The 19,456-nt window shown below is 38.6% G+C and overlaps 1 protein-coding gene across 3 annotated transcripts in view; it reads left to right on the top strand.

Moving 5' to 3' along the window:
- LRRC28 (leucine rich repeat containing 28) overlaps positions 1-19,456 on the top strand; it is a 153,839-nt gene that overhangs the window by 111,474 nt on the left and 22,909 nt on the right. For all 3 annotated transcript variants that reach the window (XM_043554785.1, XM_043554787.1, XM_043554786.1), the window contains 2 exons: positions 543-645; positions 18,531-18,706. In XM_043554785.1, coding sequence (XP_043410720.1) covers positions 543-645; positions 18,531-18,706 — 279 coding nt within the window. The remainder of the gene's footprint in view (positions 1-542; positions 646-18,530; positions 18,707-19,456) is intronic.

The raw sequence follows: 19,456 nt of genomic DNA on the forward strand, positions 1-19,456 counted from the left end.
TAAATTAAAATTGTTTATAAAAAGTCATAGATAAGTTCTGTGTGGGAAGGAAATTTAATAATATTCAATTCCCATTTATCTCATCTTACAGTTCAAGAAATCAAGGTCCAGGTGGGTTAGGTAATTTTTCTACAGTCACGTTTTCTTTTTTTTTTTTTTAATGTTTATTTATTTTTGATAAAGAGAGAGCACGAGCAGGGGAGAGGCAGAGAGAGAGGGAGACAGGATCTGAAGCAGGCTCTGTTCTGACAGCAGCAAGCCCGATATGGGGCTTGAACTCATGAACCGTGAGATCATGACTGGAGCCAAATTCAGACACTCAACCAACTGAGCCACCCAGGTGCCCCATACAGTCACGTTTTCTGATGCACATAATCTACTATGTGAGCTTGGTTACATATGCAGAGTTCAATGAAATCTATAACAGTTTGTCTTCCAGAATAGAAACTTTGAATTATTCTGATATTATGGATTACATTTTACATTTCACATTGTGCTAGTATATAGTTATGGGAATTACAGTTCTTCTCTTTCTAATCCAGATTTAGGTCGATCTCGAGAACTACAATATGTATACGTGGATAACAACATTCACCTGAAAGGCTTGCCATCCTATCTGTACAATAAAGTCGTCGGGTGCAGCGGGTAAGGCTGATTTCGTATTTTATACTATAGCTAAACTCTTTTCCACGCTCATTTCTATTTCATTTTTTGGTCCTGATGTAACTTAGAAATAGGTGAACTTTGGATAATCATGTTTGATTTTGTCTTTGGCCTTAATATGCTAAACCAAATACCTTTTGAAACTAAGAATATTGGGCAATCAATTTGCAGTATTATACTTCCAGTTCAGTTAGTAAGCAAGTGGTTTATTATTTTCCAGTCAAAAACAAATCCATGTATACTATTATAAACTCAGTAGTATCAGTCACTGAAACTGGAGGAATCAGCATGAACTTAAAAGCTTCTGTACTCCACCGCAGTGACAGTTTTACTCCAGGAATAGCCCTAGTATCTAGAGCTTGACCATTTCGAAATATTTAGAATGCAACATTTGAAATAGTCCCTTAATACGAATCATGATTCTGGCAACCAAAACAGATGTTTCAGTTCAAGGAAAGTGATAGGCTTTTATTTTCAGAGCAGCAATAATCTTTCCTTCTCAGTCAGGCTTTTAGAAAAGCAGTTTCAGCTTTTTATTTTCCTTTATTTTGTTTTACTTATTTTTGAGAGAGAGAGAAAGAGAGAGAAACAGAGCGTGAGTGAGGGAGGGTCAGAGAGAGAGAGAGGGAAACACAGAATCTGAAGCAGCTCCGAGCTCTGAGCTGTTGGGGCTCTGAGCCCCAACGTGGGACTTGAACTCATGAGCCGTGAGATCGTGACCTGAGCCAAAGTTGGATGCTTAACCAACTGAGCCACCCAGGCGCCCTTCAGCTTCTTCTTCTATAAGAGTGAGACAGAACCACCTTAAGATGTTTCCTAGAGTGGTATGGGATTAATATAGGAGGACAACTTGGCTACCAGAACCTGCTTTTAACTGGCCTAACTTTCCTCACATAAACAGCCAAAGAATATTTGGGAGATCTTTGAGGCTACTTAGCCCATATATTTCACTCTGTCCTTGTAATCCTAACACCCTGCGTAACCTGGTTCATACTATATGTAGTTCTGGCAAGAACGATGACAGTAAGCTTGTACACAGAGAACAGCCACTCCCCTGTTGGCCTGGCTCCAGAGGATGGGCTCTGAGCAGTGATGGCCCCAGAGAGGGCATTCCTAGGAATAACAGCCTTCCCTTAGGAAAAATTATACACTTGTTATCTTGGAAGAGCCTTCGATGATGCTTCGAAGTGCGCATGTAGGCTGATGAAATACAAGCCCAGAGATGTAGTTCAGAACCTTCTGTGAAGCAGAGATAATAGAATGTGTGGTGGAGTTTTTAGCTCGGTGATTTTTCGACAGCTGATTATGTGACAGCTGTGATACTACTCAGTCATTAATCCTAATGAGTTCTTAAATGATCTGTAATACAGCCTAATTCTTCCAAGTGGTAAGTAAAATGCCCTCCCTTACCAAGATACACAGAATGATGCAAGCAGGCTCCAAGGCTGAAGGCAGTTTTCCCCCCACCTAAGCCTTCAGAGACTGCACAGAAGTCTCTACCACAATTAAGGAACAGCTTTTACTTAAGATAAAGAGCCTTCTACTTTGGTGTATAGATATGGATGTTATTGACTGTGCTGAATACAGAGACACTTTTTCATGTTTACCTTGGTATCTGGTAGCAGAAGTAGTGAATTTTATAAGAGCTCCAAATCTTTGAGAATATAAATAATAGGGCAAAATATGCAAGTTATTAGCCAGTAGTCTACCTTTATTATTACTATTAACACCTTCCTGTGGAAGTAGTGGTAAGAAAAATATTCAGAGGACAGTATCAGACAATCGGTTTTGTAATATTAGTAGTTTTTGGCGTATAGGTAGTCCCACTTACAGATGAACTGTGATCCAAAAGGCATATTTAGTCTGTGGTTTTACTCAGAATGCATTTCTCACTACGATCAATTCAGGTGGTTATATTCCTAGCCAACTTATTAAAAAGTCATTTAACCCCATTTTGCACCCCCCCAAAATTCCATGATATTTTGTGGCAAAATGTACTCAGAATTCTTTTTTTTTTTAATGTTTATTTTTGAGAGAGAGTGTGTAAGGGGAAATGCAGAGAGAGAGAGGGGGACAGCGGATCTGAAACGGGCTCCACGCTGACAGCAGAGAGCCCCATGTGGGGCTCAGACTCACGAACCATGAGGTCATGACGTGAGCTGAATGAAGTCACATACTCAGTCACCTGAACCACCCAGGCAACCCTGTACTCAGAATTCTAATAGATGGTGGTTACTGAAGGTTTGGCAACAGAATTAAGGGACCCCCTTCACTTTCTCTGTCTTGTTGAATATATGCAAAGGGACTCCCCTATTCCAAGTCAAAGTGGGGGGGGGGTCGCTGGGACAAGGAAGGGCAAAGAGTAGAACAAGGATCTGAGGTGAACCTAATATAAAGAGCAAAAGGGTTTTTGAGGCCTAGAAAGTGTGCTTCTTGATTCTGAACAAGGATCTTGGTTCACTTAGTTCATTGAGTGAATATTTATTGAGCGACTGCTGTGGTCATATGTCAGACAATGGCCATACAGTGATGAGTAAAACCATATAATCTAACTAGGGATCCAAATAAACAATAAATAATTGATCAGATTTGGTGCTAATTCTCTTTAAGGAGATGATAGTCAAGCAGAGAACCTAAGGTTCAACATGCTTGGTTCTCCACTGCTCTCACATGTTGCTTCTTAGATGCAGGCCTGGAATAGAAGGGCACAGTGGCTTCTGCTGTACCGCACCATCTCTGAAACAATTACATTCCCTCTTCCGACGGAGAGAGAGTCTAAGAATTAGAGCAACAGAGCAGAATGAACACAGCTTTGGGGACTTGTGGCACAATATAAAAAAAATCTGCTATGTGTATAATTCGTATCTCAGAAGGAGAATACAGAATCGGATATAAAATTATAAACAGATATAAATACAGCAAATAACAAATGTCATACAGTTTCAAGAAACCTCAGAAGTCTCACACAGTTATCTTTGGTGGAAATAAAGTTAGCACCTCCTTATAAGATGTTCATTTATTTGTCATGTAATTATTCATCAGTAACTAGCAAGTCAGCCCTGTGCTAAGAATTGTGGAAAAAACAAAGATAACTTAGATGGTAATCCTAATACATAAAATGACTGTAATGCAAAAAATAAATACCTTAAGAGAGGTAGAGTGATAGAAATGTAGAGCATGGGAATATTTTTTGTGACCTAGCCTTGAAGTTACACATGGTCATTTCTGTTTTATCCTATTGATTACACAGGTAACTCCTACTCACTGGGGGAGGAGACTTCTTAAGGGAGCGGATACTAGGAGGGGAGGTCGTGGGCGCCATCTTGGAGACTGGCCATCACAGCTTCCTTGCATCTACTGCTCTTTGCTAGTTTCATGGAAAAGTATGGTTTTTATTTTGTCTGGCTCTTTCTGATTGTTACTATAGGAGTAAATGTCTTCAGTTCTTCTGTATTTTACCTACAAAGAGAAGTCCCTCCCATTAGAATTTTAGAGAATGGTAATTGGCACATTTGCCTATTTGAGAGAACTTAATGGTAAAAGTTATCCTATACCAGTTATTTTTTTCAGTTGTCTGATCATATGCGGAAAAGAAAACTGAACCACTGCTTTGCTTTTTCTTTTGTAAAAACAGCTGGATTGGGGTGCAGGTTGGTTAAATGACTTGATTAATAGAACCACTTAAGGTATCAGAATTGTTTATATGAGAAATGCATTCTGAGTTCCGAGTTAACCCAGCAGTCTAGAAAAATAGCCTTTATATTACAGTCTATTTTTATGTAGTGGCTGCTCCCCATCTAATAACAAGCAATATTAGATACCTGAACCACACTTTGGGGCAAGCACAAAACAGTGTAGCTACAGATAAAAATACCAAAGAGTTTTCAGTTTGGTTCCGACAAAGTAATTAATTGTTCATGAAAACAAAAACGTTAACACTCCTTTCTAGTTTTAGAGGAATATAACAGAATCCAGCATCTTCACAGTATAACTTTCACAGTGTCCAGGACACAACCCAAAATTACGTTTGAATAATTAAGGAAAAATGTGACCTATTCTCAAGGGAAAAGACAATCAGCAGAGACCAACCTGCTTGAGAGGACCCAAAATGTTGGCCGATGAGGATTTTAAAAGAACTATTCTCAAAGAAGTAAAGAAAAATAAGTTTGCAGTGAATAAAAGACCAGGGAAAAAAAAAAGAAACTATACAAAAGAAACAAATGGAAATTCTAGAGTTGAAATACAATATCTGAAATAAAAACTTGACTTGATGGGCTTAAGAGTAGAATGGGTGTAACAGAGGAAGAGGCAGTGAGCTGGGAGGTAGAACAATAGAAATCATTCAGTGTGAGGAACAGAGAAGAAGGATTGAAAACAAAAATGAACACACAGCATCAGAGATCTGCCAGACAATGTAGAAAAGCCTGATAGAGGTATAATTGGTGTCCCAGAAGGCACAAGTTTTTCCTCATTTTTCTCTTAACTAAGAGAAATGCCTCAAAAATGTTTGAAGAAATCACATCTGAAAATTTCCTAAATATGATGCAAGACCTAAGTTCACATTTTCAATGGGCTCAGCGGACCCTAAGCAGTATAAATTATGAAGAAAACAATGCCTAGGCAAAGCTACTGCAAACCAAAGATACGATGAGGTAACACCTCACACCTGTCAGAATGGCTAAAATTAACAACACAGGAAACAACAGGTGTTGGCAAGGATGTGGAGAAGGGGGAGCTCTCTTCTACTGTCAGTAGGAATGTAAACTGGTGCAGCCGCTCTGGAGAACAGTATGGAGGTCGTCGAGAAACTAAAAACAAGGGGTGTCTGGGTGGCTCAATCAGTTGGGCATCCGACTTTGGCTCAAGTCATGATCTCACAGTTTGTGGGTTTTAGCCCTGTGTGGGGCTCTCTGCTGACAGGGGAGAGCCTGGAACCTGCTTCAAATTCTGTGTCTCCCTTTCTCTCTGACCCTCCCCTGCTCACACTGTCTCTCTCTCTCTCTTTCTCTTTCTCTCAAAAATAAATGAACATTTAAAAAAAAGAAGAAACTAAACATAGAACTATCCTATAATCCAGCAATTGCACTGTTAGGTATTTACCCAAAGGATACAGATTCCAAGGGGTTCATGTACCTCATTGTTCAAAGCAGCATTATCAACAATAGCCAAACTATGGAGAGAGCCCAAATATCCATCTACTGATGAATGTATAAAGAAGATGTGGATGTATATACAATGGAATATTACTCAGCCATCAAAAAGAATTAAATCTTGCTGTTTGCAATGAGGTGTATTGAGCTAGAATGTATTATGCTAAGTGAAAATAAGTCAGAGAAAGACAAATAGTATATGATTTCACTCACATGTGGAACTTAAGAAATGAAACAAATGAACACATGGAGAGGGATGGGAAGAGAAGAGAGAGGGAAACAAACCACAAGAGACTCTTAATGATAAGGAACAAACTGCAGGTTGTTAGAGGAAGGTAAGTGGGCTAGGTGGGTGATGGATACTAAGGAAGGCACTTGTTATTATGAGCACTGGGTGTTGTATATAAGTGATGAATCACTGAATCCTCCTCCTGAAACCAATATTTGACTGTATGTTAACTAACTAAAATTTAAATTAAAAAAAAAATCAAAGATAAAAAAATCTTGAAAGCAACCAGAGAAAAATGACAAATTACGTACAAAGGAATCATTCAGAAGAATGTTACCTTCTCATCAGAAACCACGAAGGCCAGGAAACAGGAGAACAACATTTTTAAAGTGCTAAACAACAACAGCAAAAAAACAGTCAACCTAGCAGCCAGCACAAAAATACTTCTCAAGAATAAAAGCATAATAAATGCATTCTCAGACCGAACGAAGCTAAGCCTTAAATGAGGCCCTGCCAAAATGGCAGACTGTATTCACACCAAGGCCCATTTTCTCTGGGTGGCAGTGTCTGTCCTTCTCCTTATCCACTTCTCCTTTCCTTTCCCTGTAATTTAAGCTGGGAAAAAAAACTTTTTTGCTAAAGGGAGGGTAAATCTAGTAGCTGTTCCCACAGTAATGAACATGCAAATGACATCATGTACTATCTAAGGAATTCCAAGATCATCATTTAGGTGCTTTTGGTAAGAGAATTTTATTATTTTAACATGTTAGGTGAAATAAGTGTGACAATGCATACAAGTTAATGTGCTAAATGACATACATGTTCTGGAACATAATCTTAGTGGCACAAAGATGTCACCATTCGCTTAGCTTATTTAGGGTTAAATGTTGAACGGCAGCTCCGAAAACATTGAGTTGAAAGAAAATTGTGTGATAATTGCTGTAAACTATCTGTATAATTAAGCCAAGGTACTAACATTTGTGACAGATTTTAACTCATTTTTATAACTCACTTAAGGATTCAGATACATAATTTTTTTTTTTTTTTGGTAACTGCCTTGGTATTTCATCTAAAGTGATAAAAACTACTGAGTTGGAAATCAAAGATACCAAGGCTTCATAATTGCCAGCTAATAATTATTTCATTGTAAACTGAGACATATATGGGGCTTCCATCCCTTCTTACTGGCAATTCATTTCATAATCACCTCTTTTTTTTTTTAAGTGTATTTATTTGTTTTGCGAGAGAGAAAGCAGAGAAGGGGCAGAGAGAGTGGATAAGAAAGAATCCCAAGCAGGCTCCGCGCTGTCAGCGCAGAACCCACCATGGAGCTCAGTCCCATGAACGTGAGATCGTGATCTGAACCCAAACCAAGAGTTGGACACTCAGCTGACTGAGCCACCCAGGTGCCTCCGTAATCACTTCTTAATTGAGATGTGCAACACTAGCTTTCCAGCCTGCTCTCCCACTTGCCATTCTCTTCCATGGGCCAGACACTCTGGCCGGAGGGAACTGTGTGTTTAACCCTGTGCGCCCTGCACATTCACAGAGCTGAATCCCTGTTCCCTTTCCCTGGAATATCATGGTGCTAATATTAATTTGGAACAATAGATTCCTTCACGGCAACATCTAGACTGACGTTTTGATTCAGAAATTTTACCATTGCACTGTGTATTGTGGTATGCTACCAAAAGAATCACTTATTGTAAGAATAGGAAACAAGAACAGCTATAAACATTGCTTTACCTTTTTTGTGTGCCAAGGAAGTGTGCTCGCTGATTTTATCTGCGTCTTGCACATCATCTTCCCAGCATCCCTTGTGATGTTTGCCCCATTCTAGAAATGAAGAAACCGGAGCTCAGAGAGATTAAGTAAACTGCCCCAGGTCACAAAGCCAGGTGGTATAGAGTTATCATCTGCTTCATTGTCCATACTCATAACCTCTGCACTGTGCACACTGCCTCCAACTTTGGTCTAGAGTCACCTCTGTATGTTTAAGCCCCTCTGCTAGCTCCTTGAGAGCAGAGACGGAAAATACCTTTCTTGTTCCTGCATCATTTCATGTAATAGGGGTGTAGGATATTTCATATCTGATGAGATTGAGGGAGGTTGGCCATGCCCAGCAGAAAGGTCCCCTAACTCATGTAATCTCATCCCTTATAGCTTGCATTGTTTTTTTTTTAATGTTTTATGTTTATTTATTTTCTTAGAGTGCATGTGTGCACGAGTGAGGTAGAGGTAGAGAGAGGGGGAGGCAGAGAATTCCCAAGCAGTTTTTGTGCTGTCAGCACAGAGCATGATGCGGGGTTCGAACTCATGAACCCGTGACATCATGACCTGAGCCAAAATCAAGAGTGTGATGCTTAACCAACTGAGCCACCCAGGCACCCCTGCCTGCATTCTTCATAGCAGCAGCTTTTCTCCAGCATGAAGCAGAGAAGGCATTTAATAGACGTGTCATAAAATGAATTTAATTAGCTTTTTATATCCAGTGGTGAAGAGTAGGAACTTCTGCTAAAAGAATTGTCCAAGGGAAATTAGATTCCGTATAAAATGAGGATCCACTTACTTGTTAATGTGAGCCTTTTCAGCAGTTTCCTTCAGATACTTGTCTTTTTAATTATGGGAGATGAGGAAAGCATTAGGAAAAATCTGGCTTTCAGTTTTCTACACCTTTATTTGTTACTCTGTATTGTTAAATTCTTTGGGCAGTGTCCATGTATAGCTCATGCACAATTGTATTAAGAAGCAGCAGCTGTTAAGGCAATAAGAGCGTGAAGTAAATAATTCACAAATGACTTGCTTGTTTTTTACTCTGCATTTGCATTGTTTTATGGTTCTGCCCAGGGTTCTCATACTACAGTGTAGCTGTAAAGTTTGGAAGCAAATCATATTATTTTACCTTGTGTATTAGCCAGGGTTCTCCACAGCAACAGAACCAATAGGAAGTGTGTGGGGGTGAGGGGGAGAGGGAGATTGATTTGTTTTGAGGAATTGGCTCATATGATTGTGGGGGCTGGCAAGTCAGAAAGCTCCAGGGCTGGCTGGACACCCAAGGAGGAGTTGATGTGACAGCTTGAGTCTGACGGCAGTCTGGAAGGGGACCTCAGTCTTTCTCTCCTAAGGCCTGCAGCTGATTAGATGAGGCCCACCCACATCACAGAGAGTGATCCGCTTTATTCCAAGTCTACTGATTTAAATGTTCATCTCATCCAAAAAATACCTTCACAGAAACATCTGGTCTAGTGTTGGACCAAATATCTGGCTACCATGACCTAGCCACCTTAATACAAAAAATTTAATCATCACGCTACATGTAGTATATCATCAAAAGAATCATTTATTGTGCGTTTGCCTGTGCTTCCAGACTTAGTGGCCATACTGCATAATAGCATTTTGGATATGGTCTTCTCATGTTAATTTTGCCTGTATTAGGAAAGAAGCAATGATTATAAAATAAACTTTAGATTCATGTCCTCAACTTCACAGAATGCTTCATCAGGGTAATATCTTTCTAACCCGCGAAATTCTCCTGCCAACCCACAGGTGTGCTGCTACAGACTCTGGTGCTTAAGTGATCACATGGGGTGAACAGAGGTTTTTGAAAGCCAGAGGGATAAAGGCAAAGTAAATAGCAAAGGCAGATCTTGCGAAAACTTTCATATAAACTCTGACATTATTTGACAGGCGAGTGTATAGCTGGTTTGCATGAGTGCACCCATACCAGCTGTGAAATTATTGACGGTATTGAAGTATTTCTGCCCAAGTTGGTGAACAGCTATTGGGCGAAGTTCCCTGAGTTCCTCAGCTGCCAGGTCTGCTTCTCCCCTGAGATCTCATAATCCACAACAAAAGGCTAATGACTAACAGAGCACAGGGCTCCAGGACCATGCTTCACCAGCATAAGACCGTTTGGGTTTTGTTTGTTTTAATAAGGTATAATTTGCATACAGTAACAGTCACCTTTTAGTGTACATTCCTGTGAATTTTAACAAATACATACAGTCATAAAGCCACAACTATAATCAGGATACAGAATAGTTCATTCACCTCAAAAATGTCTTCCCGTGTCCCTTGGAAATGAACCTCTGGCTGCCCACTCCAGCCCCTGGAAACCGTGGTCTGTTTTGTGTCCCTATACTTTACCCTTTCCAGAATGTCATGCAAATGGAATAATACAAGCTTTTGTAAACATTCATATATAGGGTTTTGTGTGAACATAAATTTTCATTTCACTTGGGTAGGATACCTGAGAATGCATTTGCTGGGTCATATGGTTAAGTGTATGTTTAACTTTATAAAAAACTGAACTGTTTTCCAAAATGGCTGTGCCATTTTGTACTTCTGTGAGCAACTTATAAGAGTTCTTGTCGGGTTTTTTTTTCCCCTTTCAGACATGCTAATAAGTAATGATACCTCATTTTAATTTGTATTTCCCTAGTGACTACTGAGGTTGAACATCTTTTCATATGCTTATTTCTATCCATATATCTTCTTTGGTAAAGCATGTTCCAATCTTTCAGTCATTTTTTAAAAATTGGATTGTTTTAAATTATTGACTTTCTTGAGAGTTCTTTATATATTCTGAATACATGTCTTTCATCAAATATGTGATTTGCACATATTTCCCACCAGTCTGTGGCTTGTCAGTTGTTTTAACAGAATTAACTGGTATATGTTGTAGCACCTCATAGTACCCACCCCCGCCCCCAACACACACGACTCAAGATACATTTAATTTAATCCATAAATAAGACCTTTTCCAAAATCCTGTTTGACAGATTACTGTCATTTTCCTGTATATTCATTTCCCTAAATGTGGCCATCCTGCTGGGTAACCAAATACAGATATTTCTAATGCTTATTAGGTTGCTAGCACATCTCCTGACCCTGAGACTTGTGATGGACCCCGGTGAGCACCCCCAAGTTATTTTTCTCGCACCATATGGATGACTCAGTGTTCTTTTTCCCATTTCCTTTTTATCTTTTCTCTTTCAGACTTCTTTATCTATGTGTGATGACTCAAAACAACGGATCTGTATTTGGAACTGCTTAGCTATCAGTATGGAAACTGCTAGATAGAAGAGAAACCTTGAACACGAATGAACAGCAGCAGAACACCTATAATACAGTTAGAAAATGTGTAATAGAAACTTCAAACATTGTGGTAGATCATTGGCAAGAGAGGATATCAGAGAAGAGTTTATAAAGGAATTGGATTTGGGATGATGAGTAAGATTTGTATTTGGAGTGACAGGATGTGGAAATTTTCAGGCCTGGTGTGGCCTGTAGGCAGGAGTGGCCGTGGTGCATTTTTAGTAAAGACTAAAGTGTATTCCCCTGTTCACTATATACGGGGATCAGGACTCAAAACTCTCCTCCATCTGTACCTCTTCTCTAGGTCAGTGATTCTCAATCAGGAACAGTAATGCTCCACTCCAGGGTGTTTGGAAATGTGTGTAAGTTGGGGAGGGAGTCGGCTTTAAGCCTGGGGTCCCTACTGACATGTGTTAGGATGCTAAATGTCTTGCAATGCACACAAAAGTTCTAAACAGTTAAGAACTTGTGCCCCCACTAACTGCTAAAAGCACTCCCAATAAGAAGCATTGCCAGTTATTTCATGCCATCACAATTATGCTTTAAATATTATTCATGCATGATTCCCAAATAAAGAAAGCTTCATTCAGCCTGGACCACTTGGTCTGACTCTTATATCCTACCGCATCCAGTTGGCATTTCCGCATAGATGTGTACAATTAAATGTTAACATATCTATAATCAAACTCCTAATTCCCTTATCTCTCAACTCAGTCTTCCACAATCTGCTACATCTTAGTCGATAGAAACTTCATTCCTCCAGTTACTCTGCCCAAAAGCTTTGGGGTCTTTGATTTCGCTTTCTCTCACATCCCACAACCAACTCATCACATAGCCTGTTGGTTGTACATTCAAAAATGTATTCAGGCTCTTGTCACTTCTTACTACTTCTTTACTGTCACTTTGACCTAAATTACCATCATCTCCCACCTGGATTATAACAGTAGCCTTCCTACTTCTGTCTCAGCCTCCATTAGTCTGTTCTCTACATAGTGTCTGGTGATCCTAGCCAAGTCAAAACACAGATCCCGTTTTGCCTGTACTCAGTCATCACTCTTGGCATTCCTTATACTTAGCATAAAAGCCAGAGACTTGGAAGTGACCTGTGAGCATGTACAGGACTTGTCTTCTAGGTTACACCTTTGAATTCCTCTCCTATCACTCTCTCCCTTCTAACGTCCACTTAGCCATTTTTGCTCCTCCCTTTCTCTTGAGCACACCAGACTCCTGCCTCTTTGTACCAGTTTTTCCTCTATCTGGAATACTGTTCTCTCAGATTTCTTTTTTTTTTTTTTCATGTTTATTTATTTATTTTGAGAGAGAGATTTTTTTTCATGTTTATTTATTTTGTGAGAGAGAGAGAAAGGATGCAAGCAGAGGAGGAGCAGAGAGAGAGAGGGAGAATCCAAGTAGGCTCCATGCTGTCAGCACAGAACTCCACACGGGACTCGATCTCACAAACTGTGAGATCATGACCTGAGCCAAAATCAAGAGTTGGACACTCAACCAATGTAGCCATCCAGGTGCCCCAGATTTCTTCATAGTCTAACACCACATGTGTTATAGCTCCCATTGAAATTCTCAATCTTAGGGCGCTCCTTAGATATATTAAGAATGGTTACTGTAAAGTTTGTATGTGATAATTCTATAACCTTACATCTTTTTTAAAATTCTTTTTTTAAATCTGTTTCTCTTTATTTTAGACAGTTTTATCTATATTGTACCTAGTTAGTTTTGAGTGCCTGCCAGATGCAGTATATAAGGAACTGTGACATTATGCTAGGCCTCAAATTGCATTATCTCCCTGTGGAGAGGACTCAAGTATGTGTGCCTTTTATCAGTTTATTGCTTCTCAGTTCCAGATCTACCCTTTTCCTTGGGACTGACGCTTGTAGAATTTTTTCCTTTGTCGTTGATTTATATGAAGCTTTCTCAATAGAGGGCCCTAGAGAGATAGTGCAAGGCCAGAACAGGGGTTTCCTTCCTGCTTCCAGGGTGCTGTTTTCTGTGCAGCAACCAGCAAAAGGATGCCCAGTAACACCTCAGCAGCCTTCACTGTCCAGCTGAAACCCACACTCTCCAGCAAATTTCTCTGCTGTCTTTTTCCTTTGATCAATACATGCCAGGTACATTTTTTATTTGAAAGAACCAGGTTTTGTTTTTATTTATACTTTCTATGCTTTGTTTCCTTTTGATCAACTTCAGTTCTTATGTTTTTCAATATCCTATCCATACTTTGTATTTATTTTGCTTTGCTTCTCCTAGTGTGTATATCACACACACACACACACACACACACACACACACACACATCTCCTGAAACCATCTGTACAATTAAGATCATAAACATATCCATCCCTAAGTTTTCTCATGCCCCTTGATAGTCATTCCTTCCTGCCCTCATCCTGTCTCCAGACAACCACTGATCTGTGTTCTGTTATTATACACTAATTTGTATTTTCTAGAGTTTTATATGAATGAGTTAAATAGCGTGCACTCTGTTTTGGTCTGGCTCCTTTCACTCAGCATAAGGCTTTGGAGATTTATTCATGATGTAGTGTGTATCAGTAGTTCATTCTTTTTTATTGTTATATAGAATTCCATTCTATGGCTATACCACAGATTGTTTCTGTTTACTTGTTAATGCGCATATGTGTTGGTTCTAGTGTTTGACTTTATTACAAATAAAGCTGCCATGGACATATGTTAACTGCCTTTAATGGTCCTAGACTTAAATTTACTTGGATAAATATCTAGGAGAGGAGAGTCTGGACCATATATATCCTTAATTTTTTAGGGAACTGACAAACTTTCAAAAAATGACTGCACCATTTTACATTCCCACCTGCAATATAAGAGATTTTCAGTTCTTCCCTATTTTTGCCACTTTGGGAATAGTCAGCCTTTTAAATTTATCCACCCTAATTGTTCTGCAGTGATATTTCATTATATTTTTAAATTGCATTTTTCCAGTGAGTAAGAGTGTACGTCTTTGCTTGTGTTATTTGCCATCCTTATATCTGCTTTGACATAGTATCTATGTACATCTTTTCCCCATTGTTTTTTTGGATATTTGTGTTCTCATTGAGTTTTGAAAGTTCTTTATAGATTCTGGATACAAATCTTTTATCTTCTGTATACTTTGCAAATATTTTCTCCCAGTCCATGGCTTGTCTCTTCATTGTCTTAACGAGGCCTTTTAAAGAGCATACATTTTTTATTTTGATGTAGTCCATTGTATCAATGTGTCCCTTTGTGGATCTTGCTTTTGGTGTAACCCAGATCACAACGGTTTTCTCCTGGATTGTCTCCTGGAATTTTTAAGGTTTATGTTTACATTTTGGTCTGTGATTCATTTTGAATTAATTTTTGTATATGGTACAAGTATGGCTAAAGTTCCTTTTTTTTTTTTTTTTTGCATGTGGATATACAGTTATTCCCACACCATCTGTTAAAAGTACTTTCTCCACTGTACCTTTGTTGAAAATTAGTTGTCCTTATATGTGTGGGTCTATTTTTAGAAACTCTCCTTGCTCCATTGATCTATTAGTCTGTTTGACAACAACACCATATTGTCTTGATTACCATAATTTTACTGTAAGTCTTAAAATTAGGTAGTGTTAGTCCTCCAAATTTATCTTCCAAATTGTTAGATTATTCTAATTGTTCAGCATTTCTACATAAATTTTAGAACCCGAATTTCAACATATATTTAAAAAGAAAACCTGCTGTGATTTTGATTGTATTAAATTATAGATCAATTTGAGGAGAATTAATATCTTAGCAGTTTTGAGCCTTTAAAACTATGATCACAATAAGTATCTTCATTTCTCAGCAGTATTTTGTACTTTTCAGTGTACAGGTCATGGATATCTTTTGTCAAATTTATCCCTAAATATTTCATATTTTTCATTCTATCATATATGATATTTAAATCTTTTTCAATTTCCAGTGATTATTGCTACCATATAGAGTACAAATAATTTTGTATATTGATCTTGTATCCTCCAAACTTGCTAAGCTCACTTCATAGTTCCAGTAGTTTTGTTGTTATTGTTGTTGTTTTGTTTTTTTGGTGGTTTTTTTTTTTTTTTTGGTTTTTGTTGTTGTTGTTGTTGTTGTTGTTGTTGTTTTGGTGTGTGTAGGTTCTTTTGGACTTTCTACATACACAGTAATGTCTTTGGGGAGGAAAGGCAGTTTTACTTCTTCCTTAAAAAGAATCTAGTTGCTCTTTATTTCTTTTTCTTGCTTTATTACACTGGCTGTAAGCTCTGTACAATGTTAAATAGAAGTAGAGAACAAATATGTTTGTCTTGCTGAACTTATTGGGAAAACAGTCTTTCACCAAGTATAATCTTAATTGTTGTTTTGTCATAGATAGCTTTTATCAGATGAATAAACTCCCTTCTATTCCTAATTTGCTAAGAGGGTTTTTTTTTTTTTTCTTTTCTCCCTGGAATGGGTGTTGAATTTTGTTAGACAATTTTTCTGTATCTATTGAAATGACTTTATGGTTATTTTTCTTTTAAGTTTTAGTATAGTGATTTACATTGATTTTCTCATATTAGTGCAATCTTAATTAGTAAGATAAACCTCATTTGGTCATAGTAGCTTGATACATTGTTGAATTCACTTTGCTAAAATCTTGTCTAGACTTTTTCCAACTATGTTCAAGAGTGATGCTGGGTTTTGTTTTGTTTTGTTTTTTTCTCTTGAAATGTGTTTGTCTGGTTTTTGTATCAGGATAATGCTGGCTTCATAGAATGAGTTGAGAAGTATTCCAACCTTTTAACTAAAATTCAACTTCTTTAAATATAGGGCTGTTCAACTTACCTATTTCTTGAGTGAGCTTTCTAATTTTTATCTTTCAAGGACTTTGTATTAGCATAAAGTTGCTTATTGCCTTTTTATTATCTGTAGAAGTTGGGCAATGTCTCCTTTCTCATTCCTGATATTGGTAATTTGTGTCTTCTCTCTGGTTAGTCTAGTTAGAAATTTTTCAATTTTATTAATCTTTTCGAAGTTCTAGCCTTTAATTGATTTTTCTTTATTATCATCCCATTCTCTATGTCATTGATTTTCTTGATGCTCTTTATTATTTCTTTTTTCTGTTAAGGTTTAATTTGCTCTTTTATTTCCAGTTTCTTGGGTGAAAGCTCTGTGTGTAACATGTTATTCCAGGCAGTAATTATAATTGTTATTATAATAACCTTTGCTGCCAGTTCTAACATCTGTCAGTTCTTGGTTGATTTCACTTACATGATTTTTCTCATTATAGGTCATGTTTTCTCACTTACTGGAAAGCCTGGTAATATTTTACTGGATGCCGGACAGTGTGAATTTTACCACATTGAGTCCTGGGTATTTTTGTATTCATACAACTATTCTTGGTATATGACACAACTAAGTTAATTGGAAACAGTTTTATCTTTTCAGATATGGCTTTTAGGATTTGTTAGATGGGAATGGAATAATGTTCCGTCTAGTGTTAGTTATTCTGCACTACTGAGATAAGACCCTTACATGCACTCTACCTAATGCATCATGAATTATGAGGTTCAAGTCTGATAAGAACAAACACTGTTTTCATCCCTGTATGAGCGGTGGGCACTGTTACCTTTAATATCTTCAGCTGGTTCTTTCTCCAGCCTCGGATAGTTTCCTCACATGCCTGGGCTGATCAGTACTCATCTGAATACTTATGGGGGCCTTCTGCAGATCTCCAGAACTCCCTCTTTGTGCATCTCTTCTCTCTGAGGTTCTCTGTCCTGCAAACTCTAGCTGCTTTGGACTCCCTGAACTCTTAGTTCCTTGTCCTCAATTTAAGGTGCCTGCCATCCTGTGACTGATTTCCTCTTCCCTGATTAAACTGTTCTCTTCAGTCAGGTCTGTGCTCAAGTGTCACCTCCTCAGAAAGACTTATTTTGATTAATACAGCTCTCACTCCCCTCTCGCTCTGTTTTATTATAGATGTACCTTTTCACTGTCTGTCTCTGCTCACGATAGTAAGGCCCACTTCTGATCTTACATGTGTACCTAACTGAATTTCATACTCATATGTATCAAATATCCACAAAAATGTTCATAATAGCCCATCATTGGAAACAGTCCAAATGTTTATCATTACTACACAGCAGTGAAAATGAATAAGCTATAGTTCATGCGACAACACGGATGAATCCCAGAAATAGAATGTTGACAAATGGAGCCAGACACAGAAGGTGTCTGTTCAAATAGGCAAAACCAAACAATAATGTTCAAATTTGAAATACCGGTTCCATTTAGGATATGGGTTTTTCCCAGTCAGGGGTTCCCAGAGTGGCCTTCTGAGGTTCTTTCCTTGAGCCGGGTGGAGAAATTGGTTGAGTGAAATCAGTTGAGTCCCATATTGTCTCCTCTGTAAAATCTTCCCTAATTTCCTGAACAGGTGGTCATTCTGTCTTCTCTGAACAAACATTAGAACAATTATACTGTAATTTTTACATTTTCCAAGGGAAGGAGTCATCTTGGTTTGGTTTGGTTGGTTTGGTTTTTGTTGTTTTGAGTATCTTTGGTGTAGAACTGATGCTCTGGAGACGTTTTCTGGTGGGAGGAATGAACAAGTGCCAGAACTTCAAACATATGAGCCACGGGCTTCTGCAGCCCATGCCTGTGCCTTCCCATTGCCTGTTTCTAGTTGAGGACAGAGATAATATCTCCTATTGTATCTGGAGAGCCAAGATTTGTTGGTACCTGTTTGTCATTAGTCTTGACAATGAAAAGTCTTGAGACTTAGGTAACCTGGAGGTCAGATAAGGTCAGACTCCTTAGATTTGGCAACCTGGCAACCACAGGAACAAAGCCACCTCTGCCTTCTGGTGGGTACAGGGGATAAGGCATAACTTCGTGTATTCACAAGGCTTCGCTGTGAATATTTTCCCCACAAGTTTATGGAAGGATCCATCAGAAATCAATTTGCTTTGTAGGGTTTCTTCTCCCACACAAAAATGCTGTGAAACCAAAATACGATAACTCAACAGAGTACTCTTTTTTCCTTTTAATTTTGAAAATTTCAATGAACATGCACTTGGAAAGGGTAATCAAATGAGGATAAATGGAGCTTCCAGAGAAAATTGTGGCGGTCTTGGGAAGGGAAGTTCCTTCAAAGTTTGTCCTTGCTGGAAGTAACTGGCCCTCAGCAGTGCTATAGCTGAGTTCCAACTGATGAGTTTACATTTCTGTGCCAGGCTTTATTAAGGAACCCAGGATAGCATCTGTTCACTTTGAAAAGAATTCTGGCAATTCAGCAGCGTCTTAAGATTTTAAATGTATATTTTGATTAACACATTTTTATTGGCATATATATTCTTTTCCTTTTTTGCTAATACTACTGTGAATGTGTCTTTCTGCAGCTGTGGTGCTCCCATTCAAGTTTCTGAGGTGAAGCTGCTTTCCTTTTCATCGGGGCAACTAACCGTCTTCCTCCCTGCTGAGGTGAAGGCCATAGGGACAGAGAATGATCGTGTCCTGCCTCTGCAAGAGCTGGCCATGAGGAGTCTACATCACACATACCATACTTTCCTTAAAGGTACACGGGGCTTTTCTCTTTTTCTGCCTCTTACTCAGTGAACTTGGAAATTATGTTTTATGCTGCCAAAGTACTTTGGTGTCCATTTTTTTTTTATGGGTGGATCCAAATTTACTGTTTTAACCAGTTTTAAATGCCCAGTACAGTGACATGAAATACATTCACATTGTTGTGCAATGGTACTTTTTTTAATTTAAAAAAAGTTGTAATTTTATCAATGGTGATCCCTTCAGTACCCCCTACTGACACAGGAGCATTTGCTAAAATATGGTCTTCAGTCATAAAGGACAGAGGTTAAAAGTTAAACTATGAGGTTTAGGGGCACCTGGGTGGCTCAGTTGGTTAAGCGGCCGACTTCGGCTCAGGTCATGATCTCACGGTTTGTGAGTTCGAGCCCTGTGTCGGGCTCTGTGCTAACAGCTCGGAGCCTGGGGCCTGCTTCAGATTCTGTGTCTCCCTTTCTCTCTGCCCTTTCCCCAGCTCACACTCTGTCTCTCTCTCTCTCTCAAAAATAAATAAAGATTAAAGAAAATTTAATGTAAACCATGTGGTTTAAATGAAGGAAATTGGTATTTGGGAACATGTATCTGGTGGAAGTGAAAAGCCTGGCAGAGACACTTTTCTTTTGTGGGGAAAAAAAAAAATGAAAGGTCTTATCCTCAACGCAAAGTTGGGTACCTTCCAGCAGAGTGGGTTTTTGCCATGCAGTCTGCTTACATCTGAGAAATTATACACCTAAAGGGGAGGAAA

This window comes from Prionailurus bengalensis, chromosome B3 (genome assembly GCF_016509475.1).
Source record: "Prionailurus bengalensis isolate Pbe53 chromosome B3, Fcat_Pben_1.1_paternal_pri, whole genome shotgun sequence".
Taxonomy (NCBI): Eukaryota; Metazoa; Chordata; class Mammalia; order Carnivora; family Felidae; genus Prionailurus; species Prionailurus bengalensis.